This window comes from Pseudophryne corroboree, chromosome 4 (genome assembly GCF_028390025.1).
Source record: "Pseudophryne corroboree isolate aPseCor3 chromosome 4, aPseCor3.hap2, whole genome shotgun sequence".
Taxonomy (NCBI): domain Eukaryota; kingdom Metazoa; phylum Chordata; class Amphibia; order Anura; family Myobatrachidae; genus Pseudophryne; species Pseudophryne corroboree.
The window spans coordinates 553,340,527-553,367,312 of NC_086447.1; the positions used below are offsets into that span (position 1 = coordinate 553,340,527).

Here is a 26,786-nt window from a genome sequence, read left to right on the forward strand (position 1 = left end):
GACAGACCCACAGTAAAATCTGTCAGAGGGACACAGTTTAGGAGCAGCCAGTTCACAACCCCAGCTCTAGTATCTAATGCCTGTGAACACAGAATGCCCACTGACATGCAGCGCTTTTTACACAGTAAAACACACTTGTAAAGCACCAAATTCGCTTGTGCCCCCCCCCCCCTGTTTTGCACCCTGATACTTGTAGTCAGAAGTGAAGGAGGACCAGCGATGTCTCTGCAGCCTGAGGAGAGAGAACATGGCACTGAGCAGTGTGCTGGCTGCCTGAGGAAGAAGCTCCGCCCTTTTTACCTCAGAAACTTTTCATAATATTTATACTGTGCAGGGGTAGGGCTGTGCCTGGGCATCTTATGCCTCCTTTTTGCCAGTTTACAGAGGTGTTTTTGCTGCCCAGGGCGCCCCCCGCTCCCTGCAGTGCCTGTGTGGGCAGCAATGGCGTGCTGCGCTCCCGCCAGCCGCGCTGTACCTCAGCCGTCACTTTTCGTGATAGAAGATCTGTCTTCTTCTACTCACCTGTCTTCTGACTTCGGGCTCTGTGAGGGGGGTGACGGCGTGCTGTGGGAATGAGCATCTAGGCACGGCTAGCGCTCCGTTCCCTTCAGGAGCTAATGGTGTCCTGTCAGCCAGAAGCAGAGCCATGAAACACTTCAGGAAGTTGGTTCCTACTTCTGCCCCTTCAGTCCCACGAAGCAGGGAGTCTGTTGCCAGCAGTTCTCCCTGAAAATAAAAAACCTAACAAGTATTTTCAGAGAAACTCAGTAGAGCTCCTCAGAATGCATACAGTCTGCCTGGGCACATTTCTAAAATTAAGGTCTGTAGGAGGGGCATAGAGGGAGGAGTCAGTCCACACCCATTGAAAAGTCTTAAGAGTGCCCATGGCTACTGCGGAACCGTCTATACCCCATGGTCATGAAGTGGACCCCAGCATCCTCTAGGACGTATGAGAAGAGAGAATAATTAAAAAAGTGTAATTAAGCTTTGCTGCAAAGCCGATCTAATATGTCAGTGAAGGACATAGTTCACGGACATATGTGGTGTACACACCAGTCGATCCACTACCAATATATTATTCGTTGCTCAAATGAACATTCAATGCAGAACAGATATTTACAGCTCATAGGGATATTTACAGCTCATAGGGATAGTCCATGAATGAGAACAATGTAGTTTTACTTCTACAGTACATATTGTTTTTCGTTCAAAAAAAAGTCCAATGCCTTTTCCAACGGAAAAAACACTTTCTGTGACTGTATCCAGTATCATTCCCAGAAATGGGAGCCTCCGAGCTGGCTCTAAGTGAGATTTCGGAAGATTCAGCATCCAGCCGTGATCCAGGAGTATTTAGGTTGTGAGGCCTATGCTGTTATACAACCTTTCCCTGGACGGAGCCTTTATCAGAAGATCTTCCAGGTACGGAATTACGTTCACTCCCTGCTTGCGAAGGAGAAACATCTCTGCCATCACCTTGGTGAGCCACCCTCGGTGCCGTGGAGAGACCAAAGGGTAGGGCCTGGACCTGGTAGTGACTGTCCTGCAGTGCAAACCGTAGATAAGCCTGATGAGGCGGCCAGATCGGAATGTGAAGGTACGTATCCTTGATATCCAGAGACACTAGGAATTCCCCCTCCTCCAGACCTGAGATCACTGCTCTCAGAGACTCCATCCTGAACTTGAACAATCGTAAGTACGGGTTCAATGATTTTAGATTCAGAATCGGCCTTACCGAACCGTCCGGTTTCGGTACTACAAACAAGTTGGACTAATACCCCTTGTTTTGGAGATGAGGTGGAACTGGAACAATGAACTGCATTTGTACCAGTTTTTGAATGGCATCCTGTAAGGTTATACTTGCCTCCTAAGAAACTGGTAAGCCTGATTTGAAGAATATGTGAGGTGGGAGTTCTCGAAACTCCATTCTGTAACCCTGGGAAATAAGATCTATGACCCAGGGATCCTGGCATGATGTTGTCCAGATGTGACTGAAATCTTTTTAGTTGGGTTCCCACCTGCCAGTCTTCCAGGCATAGCGGTCCACCATCATGCTGAAGGCTTTGCGGAAGCAGAGCTGGAGCTCGGTTCCTGAGAACCGGCAGTTGCTGGTTTGCGTGGTTTACCTCTAGCGCCTCTGTTGGCTGTAGAAGATCCTCTGGCTTTGCCCTTAAACTTGGCAGTCCGAAAAGGACTGTACAGTAGGTCCTGAGTAGGTCTTCCTAGTTGGGGGAGCTGCAGAAGGAAGATATGTAGACTTACCCACAGTAGCTTTGGAGATCCATTTGTCAAGTTCGTCTCCAAATAAGGCCTCTCCTGTGAAGGGTAGATCTTCCACGCCTTTCCTGGAGTACACATCCGCAGTCGACTGGCATAACCATAAGCCCCTGCGTGCCGATACTGCCATAGCTGTAGTGCAAACCCACCTCTTTTATGGCTTCTGCCATAAAGTTTGCATAGTCCTTTATATGTTGCAGGAGCAAAACAATCTCCCCCCTAGATAAAGAATCCAACTCCTCAATTAGGTTACCTGACCATCTAGCAATGGCTTTAGTAATCCACGCACATGCTATAGTGGGTCTCTCATCAGCCGTGTACAAGGATTTGAGTGTAGTCTCAATCTTGCGATCAGCAGTCTTTTTCAGGGAGGCTGCACCAGGGACAGGCAACACTATTTTCCGTGATAGCCTGGATACTGATGCATCCACTATCGGTGGATTTTCCCATTTTTTCCTATCCTCCGGAGGAAAAGGCAAAGATGAGATTAACCTTTTAGGGATCTGAAATTTCTAATCAGGATTAACCCACGGTTCTTCAAACAGGGTATTCAATTCCTTTGACACAGGAAAAGTGACTGAGGATTTACTTTTAACATTAAAATAAGATTCCTCACACTCCTCTGACACTTTATCAGGAATTTACAGAACGTCTCTGATAGCTTCTATAAGAGCCTCTATTCCCTGTGACATAGCAGCGTCCCCCCCCCCCCCTTCTGAATCCACCTCCTCCATATCTGACCCCTCAGCGTCAGAGTCAGACTGCAGGATATGGGCCAGAGTTTGCTTTTGTGGACAAACGGCAGGGTACTGAGACGCTTGTTTGGGGACTGAGATATATTGGAAATCATTCCTTTAATGGAATCCAGCCACGCTGGTTCAGCCCCGCTAGTCTGAGAAGGTGCACTACACTGAGTACATAGTAGTGAGCTTCCTGGGGAAGAGGAACACTCTGCTGTACATGAAACACACTCTTTGCCTGACATATTGTAAATGTGACAGCACACACACACAGGAAAGGTTAAAAGCACAATTAACCCACAAAGAGCCCATCCAGGGAGAGACAGAGATATTTGGAGCCAGCACATGGCGCCCTTATTGCTAATGCCAAGCTTAGCCGGGTCGCAGACTAAGTATCCAGATTGGAGACTTAGTACACTAATAAACGCTCCCCCCCCTGCTATGACCCCCTGGTACCGCTGAGGTAATCTGGAGTCACACCGGAGGAGCTGTGCGTCCTATCAGTCAGTGTCTGTGTCCACTGCAGAGGGAAAATAGTGCTGTTGAGCTGCTGGATCCTCTCATAGTGAAGCCCCGCCCCTTCAATGGCGCGCGGTCTTTCCGCTTTTTTTAAAATACTGGCTGAGGTAATTTTGTGCTTAAAATGGAGCCAGATCCATTTTAAAGCTTTGTTTGCCAGTGTGGGTACTGTGTACAGTTTGCAGAGACGCATTTGTGTACCGAGTCTGGGGACGCAATCTGCCCCGGTGAGAAGCCGCGCTTCTCCGTACCCTCATGCCGCCATAATGGGCGGCGACTCGCTAACCAGGACGCAGGCTTAGTACTCACCACTCATAACAAACAGAAAAATAAAAGCAGAAAACTCTTCAGGAGCTTCCATAAGCGTGACCGGCTCCTCCAAGCACATTTTTTAAACTGAGTCTGGTAGGAGGGGCATAGAGGGAGGAGCCAGCCCACACTATCAAATTCTTAAAGTGCCCATGGCTTCTAGTGAACCCATCTATACCCCCATGGTACTAAATGGAACCCCAGTATCCTCTAGGACGTAAGAGAAATGTTCAATCCCGGGATACCTGGGACTGGCTGCATTTCAAAGTGTCCCACCCATCCCGGCCAGATAACTCACAGCAATCTGACTGGGCGGGCGGGACACTTCCATCGCGTTCTGGCGGCTGGGCATACAGTGCGGCGGTGAGGTCCTGTGACTGCGCAGCATTACGTGAAGTCAGAGGTCACACTGCGCAGCTACCGGACCTCACCGCCGGAGCCGGGATAGGTAAGCAGGGGGAGCCGGGCAGCATCTTGGGGACGCTCAACACTGCCCGACATATCCAAAAATAGGTTACTGGCCAATCCCGAAATCCCTGGGATTGGAAGCTTCAATCCCAGGATTGAATCCCGCCAATTTTAGACCGGGATCCTACCGATCCTGGGATTGGCCACCCTAGCAGAAACTCCAAGTTTACTTTTGCAAAAAAACTGTTCACGATAATAAAGAGCTGAAATGTAAGGTTACTTAAGGGGGTTGGTAAAAAAGAAATAAATAAATAAAAATAGACATTAAAAATATTTGGATTAATACTTAAAATGGGAAACTAGTTATAAGAAAATGTATGACTCATATAAAGGCTCGTAGCAGTTACCTGTGGGGTGGTAGAAACCTTAGATAAGATAATGCAGATATGATCTTAACTATTAGATAAGTATGATAAATTGGAGTTATGCAATGACAATAGTGCAAAGCAATTTAAAAACCCTACCAAGTGATAGGAGATCAGTGTACTATAGAGTGCGAAATAGGTAAGAAAAGTAAAAATAAATAACCTATACAGCATGGCTTCTTAAAGCTAATGCTAAAAAGCTACCTATATAGTTTGTTTTTATATAGCGCACATATTCTGCAGGACTATACAGAGACTGTTTCAGTCTCTCACATTAGTACCTGCCACGCTGGACCTTATAATCCATAGTCACTATCATGTGGACACATATGCACTTCATTTTCTGTCCGAAGCTAAATCAACTTAATATATATTTTTGTATTGAAGGTGGAATCTGGTGCACCAGGGCTGTTTCTAGCCAATTCGGCTCGCAGTGCGAGATTTAAAAATGTCATGGGAGCATGGCCTCGCTAAAATGACTGTGGTCTCTCTAAAATGGTTGTGGTCTCATCTGAAAAGACTACCTTACACCTCAGTTTTTGACCCTGCACCAACAGACCTCAGCCACCACCGGGGGAGAAAAAAAAATTCCACCATATTAGGCCCCACACAGTAATGCTCCATACCGCAATGCCCGTGATACATTATTCCCTACAGTAATGCTTCTAATTACTTTTAAATTACCTGCTTGTTGCCAAGAGTTTCACACCCTGGGTGTCATGCTCGTTGCCAGGGGTTTCATGCTTTGGGATCCATGCTCGTTGCCAGGGGTTTCATGCTCTGGGATCCATGCTGGTTGCCAGGGGTTTCATGCTCTGGGACAGGTATTATGATAGTTGCCAGGGATGTGTAATGCTCGTTGCCAGGGCTCAGGGGTGTGTAATGCTAGTTGCCAGGATGCTAGTTGGCAGGGCTGTGTAGTGCTTGTTGCCAGAAGTAATGCTCGTTGTCAGGGCTCAGGGGTGTGTAATACTAGTTGCCAGAGGTGTGTAATGCCAGGAGTGTGTGCTAGATGCCAGAGGTGTGTAATGCCAGGAGTGTGCGCTAGTTGCCAGGAGTGTGAGCTAGTTGCCAGGGGTGTATAATGCCAGGAGTGTGAGCTAGTTGCCAGGGGTAATGCCAGGAGTGTGTGCTAGTTGCCAGGGGTGTGTAGTGCCAGGAGTGTGCGCTAGTTGCCAGGGGTGTGTAATGCCAGGAGTGTGAGCTGGTTGCCAGGGGGTGTGTAATGCCAGGAGTGTGAGCTGGTTGCCAGGGGTGTGTAATGCCAGGAGTGTGTGCTACTTGCCAGGGGCGTGTAATGCCAGGAGTGTGTGCTACTTGCCAGGGGTGTGTAATGCCAGGAGTATGTGCTAGATGCCAGGGGTGTGTAATGCCAGGGGTATGTAGCGCTCGTTGTCATGGGTGTGTACAGCATGCGCCAGCCCACTCGCCCTCACACCCGCCAGCAGCTCCCATGCGCCTCGACATTAGTACTCCACTCGGGGGGCGGCGTTTCACGAAATGACGCATTGCATCGTGACATGACGGAAACGAGTCATTCCGCTAAACTCTGCCTCCCAAAGCAAAGTACTAATGACAGGGAGGAGGGGGGAGCACCCGGAGCATCGAAAAGTGATGCAGCGGGTGCCCCGTGTAACGACACAGCTCACTCACTGCAAGAAACGGCACTGTGGAGCACTCAGAAGAAACCCAAGCAAACACATTGAGAACATACAAACTCCACGCTTATAAGGCGTGATGAGTAATCCAACTATTCATGATCTCAGGATTGTGAGATAGCAATGTTGACCACTATGCCAAGAGTGTAGTCCGTAATACATATTGTTCCATACTAATTAACAATACTTTTTGTTCTATTTAAGCAAAGTTCCAAAGGACTTGCACATGAGTATATTCTGTATTGAAAACATTTAGACTAAATCAGTTATTACACTTAAGACTTATCTACAGATGTGTCCACGAACATCTAGCATCTTAGAGTGTTTAATGGACCTTCTAGTCAGTGGCGTCAGAAAGTGGGTGCGGGGGGTACGGCCGACACCAAAATGCCTTCTGCTTTCACACTCACAGGAGCCCGATGCTGCAGCACTGGGCTCCTGTGATCCAGGCGCTGACACTGCACACTTACTGTTCAAAGGGGGTAGTCCAGCTTCTTCGGACCATGCATCTAGTCACACCATGCAGTGGTGCGACTTGATAGTGCTGAGCATCTTTTCATGCAATGTTTTCGGTTAAAATGTATCTTATTCGCAAAACAGTGCGAATAAGATGCACAAAAATATGCATTAAAAATTATATGCGGCATGCCTACATTCGGTGTGTGACTGCGGCTGTATCTGCACGCAAAATGCTACGCTGCAGTTTTTATAGTTTTGTGTGTTACTGAAAGACTTGTTTTTCAAAATTGTCAGTTGTACACACTAATGATTTCTATATCAAGCAAACACACCTGAAATATATTTAGCCATTACAGCGTTACCCTTTTCTGTAAATTTGTTTTTTTTGCTCCCACAATGTACAAATTACGTTTTAAGGTCATCTGGTTGAGTCACAGTTGTATAGTGGCTTCAAATCTAACATAAAAAAACGACAGCCCAACACGAAAAAAACTATGTCTGGCAATCGTGGAGATAGGGCAAGCAAGGGCTGATACTGGCATTGTTGCTTTCATTTTTAATCACTTGTTCTTTAATGGTGAGACAGTCAAAATAATTTGAGGTCTGTCACCAATCATGAACTTATCAAACCTTTAAAGCAGATCAGTTATACCCATATCTAACCAGGTTAGCTTAAAACAGTCACTGGGAGGAAGGAAAAAAAAAAGTGAAAGAATGCATGTATACATTCTGCTGAGTAAAGTGTAGAGGTGAATGTTCTTGCCTATTATGACCACTGAGTTAGTACTTTGTTGGGCCACCTTTCTGTCCTTAACACAGGTTGAGATCAGTTAGGCATGGATTCTGCTATCTTTCGGTATGTTTTACAGGCAATATTAGCCCAAGTACAATTAACTGCACCTTCCAGTTCCTGAAGGTTTAAAGCATGGGTCTTCAACCTGTGACCCTCCAGCTGCTGTAGAACTACACATCCCAGCATGCCCTGCCACAGTTTTGCTATTAAGGTTTGTTAAAACTAAGGCAAGGCATGCCGGGATGTGTAGTTTTACAACAGCTGGAGGGCCACAGGTTGAAGACCCATGGTTTAAAGGATCCATGTTTTCATGCTGTTGTCTCTAGATCTTCACTCTACCATCTGCAGGGTGTATTTAAAAATATAATTCGTCAGACCACATGACCTGTTTCCAATCGTTGATTGTCCAATTATGGAGTTCAGAGGCAGGGGTGTGGTTCAGTGTATCTACCGTAAATAGACAGTCAATAGGTCAATCCCATATAGTAGACATGCAAAAAACAGGGTCAAAAGGTTGACTGTGTTTAAGCGCAACAGGTACAAAAGGTTGACAAGTACAAAAGGTCAACAAGTTTTGTTTTTGTTTTTTTTAGTTTTGTGGGTGTCATTTTGTAGGTTTCATCATATGTGACCCAAAATAGGTTACTGTGTACCCTTGTCAACCTTAGACCCAGTCTCCCTTTTACCTGTCGACCATTTGATCGTGTCAACCATACGGGGACAACCTAAATGGGTGTCTATCCAGTGTTTGGAACCCCAGACGCAGACTGGAAGTGTTTTACGGTTTCAGGAGATAAAAATAAGATTTTACTTACCGATAAATCTATTTCTCGGAGTCCGTAGTGGATGCTGGGGTTCCTGAAAGGACCATGGGGAATAGCGGCTCCGCAGGAGACAGGGCACAAAAAGTAAAGCTTTTCCAGATCAGGTGGTGTGCACTGGCTCCTCCCCCTATGAACCTCCTCCAGACTCCAGTTAGGTACTGTGCCCGGACGAGCGTACACAATAAGGGAGGATTTTGAATCCCGGGTAAGACTCATACCAGCCACACCAATCACACCGTACAACTTGTGATCTAAACCCAGTTAACAGTACGATAACAGCGGAGCCTCTGAAAGATGGCTTCCTTCAACAATAACCCGAATTAGTTAACAATAACTATGTACAATTATTGCAGATAATCCGCACTTGGGATGGGCGCCCAGCATCCACTACGGACTCCGAGAAATAGATTTATCGGTAAGTAAAATCTTATTTTCTCTATCGTCCTAGTGGATGCTGGGGTTCCTGAAAGGACCATGGGGATTATACCAAAGCTCCCAAACGGGCGGGAGAGTGCGGATGACTCTGCAGCACCGAATGAGAGAACTCCAGGTCCTCCTTAGCCAGAGTATCAAATTTGTAAAATTTTACAAACGTGTTCTCCCCTGACCACGTAGCTGCTCGGCAGAGTTGTAATGCCGAGACCCCTCGGGCAGCCGCCCAAGATGAGCCCACCTTCCTTGTGGAGTGGGCCTTTACAGATTTAGGCTGTGGCAGGCCTGCCACAGAATGTGCAAGTTGGATTGTGCTACAGATCCAACGAGCAATCGTCTGCTTAGACGCAGGAGCACCCATCTTGTTGGGTGCATACAATATAAACAACGAGTCAGATTTTCTGACTCCAGCTGTCCTTGCAATATATATTTTTAATGCTCTGACAACGTCCAGTAACTTGGAGTCCTCCAAGTCACTTGTAGCCGCAGGCACTACAATAGGCTGGTTCAGATGAAATGCTGACACCACCTTAGGGAGAAAATGCGGACGAGTCCGCAGTTCTAACCTGTCCGAATGGAAAATCAGATATGGGCTTTTGTAAGATAAAGCTGCCAGTTCTGACACTCTCCTGGCCGAAGCCAGGGCTAGAAGCATGGTCACTTTCCATGTGAGATATTTCAAATCCACCATTTTTAGTGGTTCAAACCAATGAGATTTTAGAAATTCCAAAACCACATTGAGATCCCACGGTGCCACTGGAGGCTGTATATGCAGCACTCCCTTAACAAAGGTCTGGACTTCAGGGACTGAAGCCAATTCTTTTTGAAAAAAGATCGACAGGGCCGAAATTTGAACCTTAATAGATCCCAATTTGAGACCCATAGACAATCCTGATTGCAGGAAATGTAGGAATCGACCCAGTTGAAATTCCTCCGTCGGAGCACTCCGATCTTCGCACCACGCAACATATTTTCGCCAAATTCGGTGATAATGTTGCACGGTTACTTCCTTCCTTGCTTTAATCAAAGTAGGAATGACTTCTTCCGGCATGCCTTTTTCCTTTAGGATCCGGCGTTCAACCGCCATGCCGTCAAACGCAGCCGCGGTAAGTCTTGAAACAGACAGGGACCCTGCTGAAGCAAGTCCCTCCTTAGAGGTAGAGGCCACGGATCTTCCGTGATCATCTCTTGAAGTTCCGGGTACCAAGTCCTTCTTGGCCAATCCGGAACCACTAGTATCGTTCTCACGCCTCTTTGCCGTATAATTCTCAATACTTTTGGTATGAGAGGCAGAGGAGGAAACACATACACCGACTGGTACACCCAAGGCGTTACCAGCGCGTCCACAGCTATTGCCAGCGGATCTCTTGACCTGGCGCAATACCTGTCCAGTTTTTTGTTGAGGCGAGACGCCATCATGTCCACCATTGGTCTTTCCCAACGGGTTACCAGCATGTGGAAGACTTCTGGATGAAGTCCCCACTCTCCCGGGTGAAGATCGTGTCTGCTGAGGAAGTCTGCTTCCCAGTTGTCCACTCCCGGGATGAACACTGCTGACAGTGCTATCACATGATTCTCTGCCCAGCGAAGAATCCTTGCAGCTTCTGCCATTGCACTCCTGCTTCTTGTGCCGCCCTGTCTGTTCACATGGGCGACTGCCGTGATGTTGTCCGACTGGATCAACACCGGTTTTCCTTGAAGCAGAGGTTCTGCCTGGCTTAGAGCATTGTATATTGCTCTTAGTTCCAGAATGTTTATGTGAAGAGACGTTTCCAGGCTCGTCCATACTCCCTGGAAGTTTCTTCCTTGTGTGACTGCTCCCCAGCCTCTCAGGCTGGCGTCCGTGGTCACCAGAACCCAGTCCTGAATGCCGAATCTGCGGCCCTCCAATAGATGAGGACTCTGCAACCACCACAGAAGAGACACCCTTGTCCTTGGAGACAGGGTTATCCGTAGGTGCATCTGAAGATGCGACCCTGACCATTTGTCCAACAGATCCCTTTGGAAAATTCTTGCGTGGAATCTGCCGAATGGAATTGCTTCGTAAGAAGCCACCATTTTTCCCAGGACTCTTGTGCATTGATGTACAGACACCTTTCCTGGTTTTAGGAGGTTCCTGACAAGCTCGGATAACTCCTTGGCTTTTTCCTCCGGGAGAAAAACCTTTTTCTGAACCGTGTCCAGAATCATCCCTAGGAACAGCAGACGAGTTGTCGGCATTAACTGGGATTTTGGAATATTCAGAATCCACCCGTGCTGTTTTAGCACTTCTTGAGACAGTGCTAATCCCATCTCTAGCTGTTCTCTGGACCTTGCCCTTATTAGGAGATCGTCCAAGTATGGGATAATTAATACGCCTTTTCTTCGAAGAAGAATCATCATCTCGGCCATTACCTTTGTAAAGACCCGAGGTGCCGTGGACAATCCGAACGGCAGCGTCTGAAACTGATAGTGACAGTTTTGTACAACGAACCTGAGGTACCCCTGGTGTGAGGGGTAAATTGGAACGTGGAGATACGCATCCTTGATGTCCAAGGATACCATAAAGTCCCCCTCTTCCAGGTTCGCTATCACTGCTCTGAGTGACTCCATCTTGAACTTGAACTTCTTTATGTACAGGTTCAAGGACTTCAGATTTAGAATAGGCCTTACCGAGCCATCCGGCTTCGGTACCACAAAAAGAGTGGAATAATACCCCTTCCCTTGTTGCAGAAGAGGTACCTTGACTATCACCTGCTGAGAGTACAGCTTGTGAATGGCTTCCAAAACCGTCTCCCTTTCGGAGGGGGACGTTGGTAAAGCAGACTTCCGGAAACGGCGAGGTGGATCTGTCTCTAATTCCAACCTGTACCCCTGAGATATTATCTGCAGGATCCAGGGATCTACTTGCGAGTGAGCCCACTGCGCGCTGTAATTTTTGAGACGACCCCCCACCGTCCCCGAGTCCGCTTGAGAAGCCCCAGCGTCATGCTGAGGCTTTTGTAGAAGCCGGGGAGGGCTTCTGATCCTGGGAAGGAGCTGCCTGTTGCTGTCTCTTCCCTCGACCTCTGCCTCGTGGCAGATATGAATAGCCCTTTGCTCTCTTATTTTTAAAGGAACGAAAGGGCTGCGGTTGAAAGGTCGGTGCCTTTTTCTGTTGGGGAGTGACTTGAGGTAGAAAGGTGGATTTCCCGGCTGTAGCCGTGGCCACCAAATCTGATAGACCGACTCCAAATAACTCCTCCCCTTTATACTGCAAAACTTCCATATGCCGTTTTGAATCCGCATCGCCTGTCCACTGTCGCGTCCATAAAGCTCTTCTGGCCGAAATGGACATAGCACTTACCCGTGATGCCAGTGTGCAGATATCCCTCTGTGCATCACGCATATAAAGAAATGCATCCTTTATTTGTTCTAACGACAGTAAAATATTGTCCCTGTCCAGGGTATCAATATTTTCAATCAGGGACTCTGACCAAACTACCCCAGCACTGCACATCCAGGCAGTCGCTATAGCTGGTCGTAGTATAACACCTGCATGTGTGTATATACTTTTTTGGATATTTTCCATCCTCCTATCTGATGGATCTTTAAGTGCGGCCGTCTCAGGAGAGGGTAACGCCACTTGTTTAGATAAGCGTGTTAGCGCCTTGTCCACCCTAGGAGGTGTTTCCCAGCGCTCCCTAACCTCTGGCGGGAAAGGGTATAATGCCAGTAATTTCTTTGAAATTATCAGCTTTTTATCAGGGGCAACCCACGCTTCATTACACACGTCATTTAATTCTTCTGATTCAGGAAAAACTATAGGTAGTTTTTTCACACCCCACATAATACCCTGTTTAGTGGTACCTGTAGTATCAGCTAAATGTAACGCCTCCTTCATTGCCAAAATCATATAACGTGTGGCCCTACTGGAAAATACGGTTGATTCGTCACCGTCACCACTGGAGTCATCGCCTGTGTCTGGGTCTGTGTCGACCGACTGAGGCAAAGGGCGTTTCACAGCCCCTGACGGTGTTTGAGTCGCCTGGACAGGCACTAATTGATTGTCCGGCCGTCTCATGTGGTCAAACGACTGCTTTAGCGTGTTGACACTATCCCGTAGTTCCATAAATAAAGGCATCCATTCTGGTGTCGACTCCCTAGGGGGTGACATCCTCATATTTGGCAATTGCTCCGCCTCCACGCCAATATCGTCCTCATACATGTCGACACACACGTACCGACACACAGCAGACACACAGGGAATGCTCCTAACGAAGACAGGACCCACTAGCCCTTTGGGGAGACAGAGGGAGAGTTTGCCAGCACACACCAAAAGCGCTATATATATATATCAGGGATAGCCTTATAATAAGTGCTCCCTTATAGCTGCTTTGTTATATCAAAATATCGCCATAAATTTGCCCCCCCTCTCTGTTTTACCCTGTTTCTGTAGTGCAGTGCAGGGGAGAGACTTGGGAGCCGTCCTGACCAGCGGAGCTGTGAGAGGAAATGGCGCCGTGTGCTGAGGAGATAGGCCCCGCCCCTTTTCTGGCGGGCTCGTCTCCCGCTATTTAGAGAAATCAGGCAGGGGTTAAATATCTCCATATAGCCTCTGGGGGCTATATGTGAGGTATTTTTAGCCTTTATATAGGTTACATTTGCCTCCCAGGGCGCCCCCCTCCCAGCGCCCTGCACCCTCAGTGACTGCCGTGTGAAGTGTGCTGAGAGGAAAATGGCGCACAGCTGCAGTGCTGTGCGCTACCTTTAGAAGACTGCAGGAGTCTTCAGCCGCCGATTCTGGACCTCTTCTGACTTCAGCATCTGCAAGGGGGCCGGCGGCGCGGCTCCGGTGACCATCCAGGCTGTACCTGTGATCGTCCCTCTGGAGCTTGATGTCCAGTAGCCAAGAAGCCAATCCATCCTGCACGCAGGTGAGTTGACTCCTTCTCCCCTCAGTCCCTCGCTGCAGTGATCCTGTTGCCAGCAGGAATCACTGTAAAATAAAAAACCTAGCTAAACTTTTTCTAAGCAGCTCTTTAGGAGAGCCACCTAGATTGCACCCTTCTCGGCCGGGCACAAAAATCTAACTGGAGTCTGGAGGAGGGTCATAGGGGGAGGAGCCAGTGCACACCACCTGATCTGGAAAAGCTTTACTTTTTGTGCCCTGTCTCCTGCGGAGCCGCTATTCCCCATGGTCCTTTCAGGAACCCCAGCATCCACTAGGACGATAGAGAAATGTTGTATGTAATGACAGGCCTTCTGCTTCTGTAGCCCATACAATGCAATGGATGGTGTACTGTTGGTTGACAAACCATCTGAATTGGTCCCAGAATCATTATCTGTACTGTGATGCACTGTTGCACATCTGTGGGACTATACAAGTCTGCTCATTCTCCATTACACTCAAGCATCCAGGAGCCAATTATGACCATAGGCGTTGTGCTCATACCAAGTTTTTTCGTCCGCTTGTGTACACTTTAAGAAATGCATACCTCAAGAAAAGGTGGCCCTCTGCTGTTGCCAAGGGGAAGATTGATCTACAACAGGTTGAGCCTCTCTCTATCTTGTTGAAACATATGGGCAAAACAATTAAAATCCTCCATTCTGCTATGGTACACAGCAGGATTATATTAAAAACATTACATCGTGCATTTCTGTCAAAGTCTCAGAGGAAACAGTTTCAGGTGAAAGTTGATTTTGATTGAAGTGCAAAAGCTCGCATTCCTCCTTTTTCCATAGCATATGGAACTGCAGGAAGATTAGAAAATTCTAGGATAAAGTAATGATATTCATCAATAATGTCTGTAATCTCTGACTTTCTCAAGACCCCTTGATTATGCTTCGTGCCAATTTTGTTAACTGGGATTTACAGGGTTGTCGTACAGAGCTCATCTTGTTTTTAACACTCACAGTGACTGTAACCAGAATAGTTATTTTACAAAACTGGATAGTCCCAGTTCCTACTTTTTTGAATGCAGTTTTGTGATGCTCCAACTCTTGTATCTGGACAGAAGGAATGCACTACTACACATAGAAAACTGGTGTGGTTCGTTTTCATAAAAGATGGGTTGTGTTTATAGATTCTTTGGATGCCACTACACAATCCCACATCTTAAATGTATTTGAAACCACAATGTGGTTCCTTCCGCATACATTGAAATCATCTCCAGTATTACACTGAGACTCTGGGTGGGGAGAGGGATCTTGTTTACTTTTGTTTTAGGTTTGAAATGTATTTATTTTTGTGACATTTTGCAGAGTATCCTATGGTCATGACTGACAGCTGGATGTGTTTATATAGTCCATATCGCCCTACCTGCTGGAGTTTTGCAGGGATATAATATTATCATGTTTCAATGTTTACACCAGCGGTTCTCAAACTGTGCGCCATGGCACCCCAGACCCTTGCAGGGGTGCCTCAGGTTAGTTGTCCAGGACCAATTCAACTTATTTATGGTCAATGTAATGGGCAAAACCAGTGCTGGTGGCTGCCAATCATAAAATATATGGACAAACAGATGCAAATCTTGTCCCTCACCACACAGTTGAACCTAAAGGGGGGTACACACAGAGAGATCAGTGTTTAAAATCTAAGCAATCTGATTAGATTGCTTAGATTTTAAGCACGGATCTGCCGTGTGTATGCCCCCCAGCGATAGCGATGCGCGGGGCTATCGCCAGTGCTAGATTGAGCTTGCATGCAGGCTCAATCTAGCGGGTCGCCCACTTCAGCGCTGTGTGAAGTGAGCGGCCCCTGTCGTCATCGTCCCCCCTCACTCAGCACATCGCGCTGTGCTGAGCGGGGGGAGAGATGTGTGCTGAGCGGTCTGTGTTAGGATAGCTCAGCACACATCTCTCCCGTCAGTACTGGCCTTAAGGATGACATACAGATGGAGCCACCTTTATCTTGGCCTTTAATAGGATTAACTGAGCCAGGGCAGTCGGACTTAATCCCCGATGTATTGTTCTCTCTGTATTGTATTGCAGCTGAGAACAATAGATGAAGGGCTTTTGCTAATAAACCATGGTGTGCCTAGGCGCAGCAGAGAAGCCAAGATGACCGTGGCGTCATCTGTATAAACACAATTTACTTAATTTAATATTTATTCTAAGTTTCTCAATAAGAAACTTTTGGCCTAGAGGTGCCATGAAAATAATTCTGATACTCTAGGGTGCCGTGATTCAAAGAAGTTTGAGAACCATTGGTGTACACCCTTATACCCTGAAGTCATGATAAGGGGAGGGGAGGGAAATATGCAAACTCTGTCTGCATGTGTCTTACTTTCATGTGTTATACACTTCAGTAGTCTCTGCACACCTTCGCCTTTCCAATATAATACAGATTCAAAAATTCTATGTCAGCAATATCCGTGGTATAGCTACTACAGTGTATCTTTGTTTAACAAAATCACAGAGAAGCTGTCCATGCATACTGCAATTTTTGTCTTGTGAACCATTAACAGCAATGCGCATTATGGCAGACTAGTATTTACCTCACCACAGCTCTGTTCTACAGTACCTGCACTTTGATTTGCAGTACAATCCCCAGGGAGTAAAAACTAACCTAGTCAAAATTATTTAGGAAGGTATGTATAAAACACCCATCACCATGTGTCCAAATGTATGATTAGAGCATTTTTATCTTTCTTTTTATACCAACACTGGCATCAATTGTTTCACCATTTATGAATGCACTGTGAAAGCCTAGTCAACCGCTACATAAACTATTACTTGACAAGACATACATAATCTAATTGGTTCAGGTCGAGTATTTGAGAAATGTAGACATACTGTACATGTAGAGTCAAATTCTGAGGAAGCGATTGGGCAGAGCCACAATCAAAAGTATTCCATGACAGCAAGCACATTCCAATGCAATCAACCCCATTTTAGAAGCAAAACAGTGAGATGTATCAAATCTTGGAGAGAAATATAGGACCAACCAAGCAGCTTCTAACAGTCAATTTACAGGCTGTGTTTGAAAAATGACAGAAGCTTATTGGTCGGTGCTTTATTTTCTCTCCATGATTTGAGACATCTCCTCCAAAATCACATCAGCCCATGTAATATTTAAACAGAAGATAATTTTTCTTCTGGGGCCACATAGAGCTACACTGTACCAAATTATTTGAAATCTATCAATGTAGGTGGCCAAATTGTGAACTGTGCGGCCGAAATATTAGTATAGTGGTCACTCCAGGGGGAACAGCATGCAGGGCGCCATCAGAGAAAAGGAGAACTTTGGCTCACGAACGTCCGAAAAGGGGGCTTGGCCACGTTACCTTGTGACATGTCCTCTGTTCACTACTCTTGGGAGCATGCCCAGCACTTATGGAGATGCTGGGCTGCCCACAAGCTCTCCCCGCACTGTGAATAGATGCTGTGCGCATGGCATCTAATCACTGGTGTTGATTTAAAAACCGCAACTTAGCCCGCAGGTGGAGATGGCAGAGGGCAGACTTCAGCGGAGTACCACGTTAAGGGCAGTGCACATTTGGTCATTTTAAAATCGGACAGGGTGCCCAAGTGAAGCAGCCAAGCGGGAACACTATTAGTTGAGAAGAAGCTTCTATCTTCTTTAAATGGTTAGAAACCATCTGCAGCATATCGTAATACAATGTATTTGCAGCTATAAAATTTACCCTTCACTAGGAAAGCTTATTTTTACCACACACAAACACAAAATAACCTCCCCTCATATTCCAGACTTCAGCAGTTTTAAAAAACCCTATCACACTGCAGAATTGGATGCCACTACATACAGTACATAAGTGGATGGGTGAGCAGTTAAATGTGGGCTATAGATAGAACTCCTATGCTCGCACTAACTGGAAAGAGACTAAACTGAACTACAGTGAATTACATTTTCTCTCTGAAGTTTCTAAAAGATAAAATTGCATGTATTTTAATTGCCCCAATCTAATAAACTACCCTGCAACCAACCCAAGCTTGTTGGGAGTTCAGAGAATCACCGTCAATAATATATGCGTTTCCAATCAGAATTCAGCTATCCGCTTCCTCCCAATTCATGAAAGCAACCTAACAACTGCTTCCCAACACTAGCAAACCACATAGCCATCCTGTAACCATACAGCTCCATCAGAAAAGTATGGCAGTGTAACAGAAAGCATGGCAGTGTATCACATGACTGCAGACAATGGTAAATAAGCAGCTGTAGTGAAGTTTTTGTTTGAGGTTTTTTGCCTGTGCTTGGCACAATTCACTCTGAAAACACAGGTTATAGCAAATAAATATTTTGTGGGGAAATTAATAGCCTATGAGAAGAAGGAAGTGCAAGACTTTGTGCAAGTTCTCCCATTTTCTTTTTTTTAAAGTGGCAATCATTTAACACTGTAAAACCAACCTGGTTTTGCTATGTAAATAATTGCTGCGTTAAAAAAAAAAGGGGCAAACTCACAAAAAGTCTCATACTTCCTGCTTCTCGCAGGCTATTATACTTCCCCCTTTATGTTGGTAGAATGTTACATTAAATTCACTATGGGGGGAATTCAATAAGCCACGTCAATTTACAGCATACTAATTGATCCTCCGGGGGTTATTCACTTAGCCCCGACTGCAGCCCACTGGCAGGGATTTTTTTTTTCCGTCTGCTGCGCACCATTAACAGAGAAGTCTGTGAAATTATCCTGGATTCTATGGGCAGTATTCAATTGTTTAATAGAGACATTTCAGCTTGCACCCCCCCCCCCCCCCCCCTTCCTCCCCGGGTGCTCAAACAGGACTTTTCATATTGCACCCATTAGATTACGCGATAAGAAAAAGAACAATTAATTGTTGCCCTGTTTTATGTGGGTAGAATGTTACACCATCGCTTTAGATGGGAGACTGGGTGTGGAACAACAACTGAATATCACCCTGTGTGTTAATGCCTGACAACCGTAATTTATCAGGTGAGAAATAAGGACTCTCACCGAATAGCCCAAGGCATTAAAACCTGAAGCTGGATTAAGTATGGGATCCGGACGGTCGGGATCCCGGTGGTCATAAAACAGACGCCGGAATCCTGGCAGGTGGGATCCCGACAGCGAGCGCAGCTTGTACCCCAGGCAGGCTCACTGCGTTCGTCACTTCGGGCCCGGAGGTAAGCTTTGCTCACCACACTAATTTATTCCCCCCTTGGTGGGGTGGCGTGGACCACCCCGCGAGTGGGGATTCGGGCCCTTGTCTCCCTTGGCTGTCGGGATTTTGTCGTCAGTATCCTGACCGCTGGGACCCAGACAGCCGGGAAACTAACTGCTTCCCCTGAGGCTGCCATCTTTTTTCAAGCCCAGTAAATTACTGGGTCTAATTGAATTCCCTGCTATAAATTTGATGAAAGGCCCTACATGATGAGAATGTGCTTTATTTTTGTACCACTTATTGCAGATCATTAGGCTAGCAATAAATTAAAATAACATTTCATGAAAGAATCCTAACTAGATATGACCCACTTGCTACATTTCCTAACCTCCAACTGATTTCAGATTGGTGGGGACAGACACTCAGTTTTACTACTTTCCTCCTATAACACCACCACGTGTAGTGAACAATGCACTTAATTTTCATGTCAGCTGCATATAGCCTATATTTTTCCTTAATCTAAATGTACTCAATAGAGGAACAATTAGAAGGTGGGGGGGGGAATTCAGCAGGAAGTGCTCCGTGGCACAACCGCAATGCCCAGCTGCGCACTTATCCACCATTTATGGCAGTGCTAACATTGCAAAACCTGCAATGCCGGTGGGAAAGATGTGCTGCTCAGGAACGTCACATCCTGTCCATTGCTTCAAACTGCATTCTCTCAAACTGCGGACACATCTTTATCAATGTTTTCTACCTACTGTACCGTTTCAAAGGAGTATGTCCTGCTGTAACTATACGGCTCTGAGGACAGAATTAAGCAGAATACTTTTTCAAAAGCCATTGGATAGATAGAAACAAACATAAGGGCACAGAGTAATATTTATACCTTTAAACATAAAGTACACATAACATGATGGCAGAATGCCTTTATAGTTAGCCTTTTATTTTCCGCCTCTTGTTAAAGAAACAATAACTTAGATTCATAGTAGGTGCTAATTAGAAATGCAAACCTATTCTGTTGAACCTGCTGAATTTACTAATAAGAATTGAATGTGTTTCATCAGAAAGCGGAGGTAAAATAGCTATGGGATCCAAATGGATCTGCTTCATTTTCACATGAAAGTAAACACACTAGATACTTCTATGAAACGTACTTACAGCAAACATATGACAAATCATAAGTAAATGTTTCCTTTAGTAAAAATAGACAAAAAAAAGCTACATTACGGTTTTCTTATAAAATGTAAATTTGAAGTATAAATCCATAAGACCCAATAAAGTGGCTAAAATTACAGCACTGTCTAAAGAACCATCTTTATTTCTGAACTACTAGAACTCCAGTTTGGTCTCTTCCCCCTATTTTGTAGCTGGATGTGCAGACTGTTTACAGAAGGCTTTCCCAATATCTATCCCACAGCTACACTTGCTAGAGCAGAGGACAAAAACCTCAGCAAGTTTAAATTAGTCTGTTGCCAGCATCGCTCACACCCTGAAATGTTGTATAATAAAGCATATCTACTGAGATTTGCTGCAGAGACATGATTAAAATAAACTTGTAGCTAAGAATAGGAAACATTAGCATTAGGACTTTACAGGGTACAGAAAAAAAATGCAAAGAGGGCTTGGAAAAATACTAACGCTGCTACAAAGCATATAGATAGTGATCTAGATCTTTTGTTGATACCTTAACCTACATCTACTAATAGGCTACTCAATATATTTGTGCACGTTTACATGAAAGAGCCTCAAAACAAAAGCTGGAGTGTCTCAGAATTTCCATTGTAGGTGTGGTGTCAAAAGAGCAAGGGGGAAAAAAAAAAGTGAAACTGCTCAGCGCAATTATGTTCTGCTATAAAATAAAAGACACATACCACTTCCTTTAGCATACCCACAAAGGAAGATACCATTGTGGAGAGGGTTTCCAAAATACTGTATCACTGCCATAATTACATATGTCACACTGCACATGTACAAGTAGATCCCCATTACAATAGTACCCCTACTTCATGATATGTAAAGTATTAAACATACTATAATGTAATAGACTGGAAAGTATTGATCAATTATCCTGGATACATACATGGCTCAAACAAGGCCTATCTGGTGTGCAAATGTGTGATATTTACTGTAGAAAGAGACTTTCAAAATATAAAAAGATTTTGCTAAAAACTACTTAAAACTGAAACACTTATCAAACCACCCCAAGAAAATATAATTATGTCCAGCCAATAAGTAGGTACACCAGTGGTTCTCAAACTGCTGCGAGGCACTTGCAGGGGTGCCCGGGTTGGTGGTCCAGGACCAATTCAAATTATATACGGTCAATGTAATAGGCAAAACCAGTGCTTGTGGCTACCAATCATAAAATAAGTGGACAAACAGAAGTGAAGCCTCTCCCTCACCACATACCTGAGTCTAGGGATGACCTATAAACACAATTTATTTAATTTAATATTTTTTTAAAATCTCACAATAAGAAACTTTTGGCCTAGTGCTGCCATGAACAAAATTCTGATACGCTAGGGCACCGTGACTCCAAAAAGTTTGGGAACCACTGGGGTAAAATGCCCCCGTATCTGAATGACAGGTCAACGGTTAAAAGGTCAACACCAAGTGAGAATGATCGACACAGCATATGGTCAACATGAGTTTTTAGGAAACATTTTCCTTTAATTTTTAAATCTTTTTTATACTTTACCATCCACGTGGACTACAATTGAGAACGGTAACCTGTCCAGGTGATCTTTAGCAAACTACAGACAGGCAGCAATGTTCTATTTAGAGAGCAGCAGCATTCTCCTTGCAATCCTGCCATGCACACCATTGTTGTTTAGTGTCTTCCGGTTGGTGGACTCGAACATTAAACCTTAGCTAATGTGAGAAAGGCCTTCCGTTGCCAAATTACCTTGAGTTCCTTTGTGACCCAGTGAATTATTAGACGCCTTGCTTTTTGCGTGATCTTTGTTGGTCGACCACTCCTGGGGGTGGGGGTAATAATGGTCTGGAATTTCCTCCAATTTTACACAATCTGATTGTTGATTACTGGAGTCCAAACTCTTTAGAGATGGTTTTGTAACCCTTTTCTAGTCTGATCACCATCAACAACTCTCCTTCTGAGGTCCTCAGAAATCTTCATTTGTGGCGTGATACACTTCCACAAACATGTTTTGTGAACATCAGACTTTGATAGATCCCTGTTCTTTTTAATAGAAAGGTTGTCCACTCACACCTAATTGTCATCCCATACCTTATTCTAATTTCACCTTTAAAAGATCTCCTAAAACTAAAGGTTCACATACTTTTGCCACTCACGGATGTGATATTGGATCATTTTCCTTAACAAAAAAAATTAGCACATCTATTTTATTTTTGTCTCATTTGTTGATTTGGTTCTCTCTACTTTTAGAACCGAGGTAGTTTTAGGACAAATTACTGCAGAAATATAGAAAATTTCTTAAAGGTATTTATAGCGTGCATTTTAGCAAACTCATTACCAAATGAAGAATTTTTTCCTATGCATTATGAAATCTCCGCAAAAATGAATTGGTTAAAAGAATAATTTATAGCTCTTTCATCTACATTTATAGATGTTAGCCCAAAGAAGTACTAATTAACTAAGCTTCCCTATGAAAAAGTCTATCAAGGTACACAGTACACATGTGCCGCTATGTTCTGACCTGTCGATATCGAGGCACGGACGCTTGTTGCTGCCAACTTTCTGAGAGCAGTGCAGACACACCTTTCGGCAGAGACCCATCCACAGCCCCCTGACAACCAATCAGTTGCTGTTAAAGAAAGTACACTTGCTGCTGCCGACTTGCTGAAAGCAGTGTACAGGACCCCTCCCGACAGCCCCCTGACTATCGATTTCAATTATACTTAGCGTAAACCTTGTGTGGTAAAATTCTCTACACGATGGTGAAAACCGCATTGCGATTGGTTCAGTGGTTTCCCCCTGTAGAGTAATATAGTTTTGTAGAGGAACACAATTTGATTTTCTTGCTGTACTTATTCCTAGCCCTTGTGTGTAAATAGTACAAATGTGTTCCCATGAATGAGGACTAAAATGATCACATCACAATCTTCTGAATCTACCTGGCACATCGAGAGCAGTGTTGGGCACCTATTAGCCAGCCAGACCTCTGAGCCTTCATCTTTATTGCCCCATTAGTCCTTTTGTCAGCTTTATTTTATTCTAAAAGAACAGAGCCTTCTGAAAACACACAACACTGGAGGAGCAGCATATAGAAAAGGTATCAAAATAATTTGCAGAGATACACATAAGGTATTTCCCACTGTTCACCTTTATTAAGTGTACATTTTACACCAAAGCATGTTAGTAAAAACACATTTATGTTTTATGAAAAAAACTAACCCTCCCAGTAAGACTTATTTTACAAACGGTAGACAAAAATTGTATTTACACAACTAAAATATTCAAATCCTGTACGTATTGCTAAAAAAAAGATTTATAGATAGATAGAAATTATCTATCTATATCTATCTGTGAAACCACAAAAAGAACAAGCTGGACGTTGTGCATGTTCAATGCAGTAAGCTGAATCAATCTGCTACCCCAAGTTCTGAAGAATTCATAACCTTTCCATTTTTAGAAATTGTGTGTAATCTTTTTACAGATTTGCATAAGCGAATAGTATCCCGAAAAAGGGATACAAATTAAAAATTGGTGGTAATGGTGCTTGTGAGGACTTGCCTGCAGCCCTTGTTATTTCACAGCACTATAATCACCTCAGAAAAAGGTAACTAAAAAGCATTTGTAAATATTTGCTTTGTAATAATTTGTCATACTGAAATCTAGGCTATATATATTTAAATGTTCAGCATTTGGCATTCGCCAGTGCCCACATGGCATAGCCCTACATGATGTTTATTTATGTTGTCAATGCATCAATGTAACGTATAGTTGCATACCAATAAATTACAATATGTTTAGAAATCTGCTAAGGTGCCATTTTAAAAGAAAATCTAGATTTATGAATATAAACACCATCATAATTTGAAACACCCTTTGAACCTAACGAATAGGGGGGTCATTTAATTAGCCGCAGTAATTTACCACAGCTAACTGATCCCCCAGGTGCTATCAACTTAGCCCAGAAAGCCAGCACTACCAGGGATATTTTCTCACCTGCACGGAGGCAGGCGCAAATAAAATCCCTGTTAAATGACCCGTTTTTGCAACCGTGGCAGCAAAAACACATAATTCCAGGAATTTTTGTTTTTTTGGATGGTGAAAAAACAGGCTGCAATTGACCTGCCCAAAAAATATAAAGCACATTTTATTTGCCCGGAAAGTTTTGGGGCACATTTGAATTGTCCCCATAATCTAATTTCATTGCTTTTCCTGCAATCACAAAAATGCACCATTATGACATTATCAATCATGCTTACATTAAAATTAACTACACATTACTCCAAAAATAAAATGTAATTTTGAATAGGTGTTGGGAGTTCGTTACAAAATTAATACACAAGAGACAATACTATAATCAGGTTGCAGACTGTCGGGATCCCGGCGCACAGTATACCGGCGCCGGCATACCGACCCCCTGGAGAGAGAATAGCATGGCGCTCGTAGCGCGCCACCGTGTCCGCAGTGTGGCGAGCGCAGCGAGCCCGCAAGGGGCTCATTTGCGCTCGCCACGCTGTCGGTATGCCGGCGGTCAGGCTTCCGGCGCCGGTATGCTGGTCGCCGGGAGCACAGCCGCCGGCATACCATACCACACCCCTATAATCACCTATAGTTAAACCAATAAAACGATTCGTATTAAAAACATATGGGCACCTTAAAAACTGTGCCTCAAAAGTCCGACTGTATGTGTATGTACTGTCCAGTGAACAACGGGTATCCTGTTGCCTCAGTAACAGCGGTCCCACCCCCCCAAAAAAAAAAATGAAAGTCACAGCAAATATTTACACGGTGTCAAAAATATCTTCAAGCACCAAACACCGTTACAGAATCTAAAAATATTGGTTAAAAATCCCTGCAGAAATCTAAAATAAGTACATCTATAGCTCTATTTATGAAAACTACAAAAATTTACTAATTATCCCAAGAAAAGGGGAAAAGTGGAATAGTAAGCAAGCTACTTGGTAAGGTATAGTTTGCTTTATCTCATAAAAGCCTTTTTTTGGCTCTCTTTCACAATGTCATCAGGGGAGGGGGCTTGAAAATCAAATGGTATAAGTGCTGGTTGCCCCAATTCACTTGCTACAGTCATTGGATTATTATGATGGTCCTGGGGAATCATGGAGATCTTTTTCTTGCATGCTTTTGGAATGCAGGTAAAACACATGCTTAATGCAAAGGCAGAAGGTTTGGCTTTCAAGGACCTCACCCAATGGCCACCTTGCTTAGAAATGATCATACTTTCAGAGTCCGTGAACTTGCGACTTGCAGGTTTAGAGTCTAGCTGTTCACAAGTTGTAGGTTTTGTAATATCACTGTCAACAGGCTTGCTAATGAGAGAGCGGAGATCAATGTTTGTGTCAGCCTCAGTGAAAAGCAATGTACTGGACTGAAATACACCATGGATGGCATCATGAACAGGCTTGTCAGTTTCAGTAGTAAGGAAAGAAAGTGAAACTCGTGCTTCCCTAGGATCAGAGGTCTGAGCTACAGCAAGGGAAGATAATGATTTTGTCAGGGATGGAAGATCTGACATTGTACTGGGTTGATTAGACAACTGAGACAAAGGTACAAGAGATCCAGTCTGCATTTGTGTATTACACAGATTCTTCTGAGGATTATCAAAAGAAATGTCCTGCAGGGGATTCCTTTGTTTGTACTCCTGGATCAGATCTGCCAGTGATGGACTTCCATACTTTGGCCCAGACAAATTATTCCCATCTGGCACAGATACACTTTCTCCATCATATGAGTCGCTGTGCTCAGACTGTAAAACTGAACTTAGACTTCCAAATAAATTGGTATGTTTACATAAGAGCGTATTGTTTTCTTGCCCAATATGCTTCATAAAGGAAATTTCATGTAAATTATCTAAACTGCTCACTGTGTCACAGATTACAGGATCGTTGCCTACTGCCAAGTTCAAAGACCTGTTTGTTGAACAGTTTTCCTGCAATGGTGTTAAGCCTGGAATCTCCTCAGAGTGCCACGTAGCTATGTCAGAGAGTTTCGTCATGGATAGATCTAGTCCCTGTGATGTGCTAGTGTTACCAGCTGGATTTGAAATTAAGTCAAAAAGACTCATTTCAGACAAGGCAGCAGGTTTCCCACTACACAAGTTTTGATTTGAAGTTTCATTTATCAGGGAAGATAAAGACAAATTGGAATTTACATTGGATAAAATATTTTCCCTTTTATCATCTATCAGGTCACCTGAAACAGCACTAGTCTGTTTCTTTGGTGGAGCATGACAGGTAAACTGTGACCTCTCAAAACATTCTGAGTTGTCTTTAAGTGGACAAGTTACAGTTCGATCATTACACAAGCTATGTAAAGAGGTAAATAGGGCTCCTTACCTTACCATGGCCAATCATTGTCAGATTTGTCAAAGATGATAAAAAGCAATAGTTCAGAGGTGAAGGCATCAGGCACAACCAGGAAGAGGAGAGAGAAGAAAAGGAAGAAAAAGAAAAGAAAAAAAACAGAAAAAAAGGCATTTATTTGCTAAATATCATAGCAAAACATTTAGGTGAATCAGGTCATATTTAAAGTAAACCAGTTACCCACAAAATATTTAAATCGGCCATATTCTGGAGAAGCAAAATGAATGAGGAAGGGAATATGTGACGTCCCTGGGTTCTGATAAGGGGCACTCTGCCTATGTCTAGATAATGGTAAACCAGCTTATAAAAAAATGTCCACAACCGGACTAAATATACACATAAAAAAAACAAAAGGAAATAACTGT

General features: G+C 44.2%; 1 protein-coding gene across 2 annotated transcripts in view; it reads right to left on the minus strand.

Annotated features, from left to right (window-relative positions):
• The window catches only part of HBS1L (HBS1 like translational GTPase), a 292,045-nt gene that overhangs the window by 139,626 nt on the left and 125,633 nt on the right, over positions 1–26,786 (minus strand). The window contains exon 5 of one of the 2 annotated variants that reach the window (XM_063917373.1): positions 23,175–26,389. The exons of the other annotated variant lie outside the window; for it this stretch is intronic. Within the exon in view, the coding sequence (XP_063773443.1) occupies positions 25,020–26,389 (1,370 nt within the window). The 3' untranslated portion in view covers positions 23,175–25,019. Of the gene's footprint in view, positions 1–23,174; positions 26,390–26,786 lie in introns of those variants that run through there. 2 annotated transcript variants of the gene reach the window in all.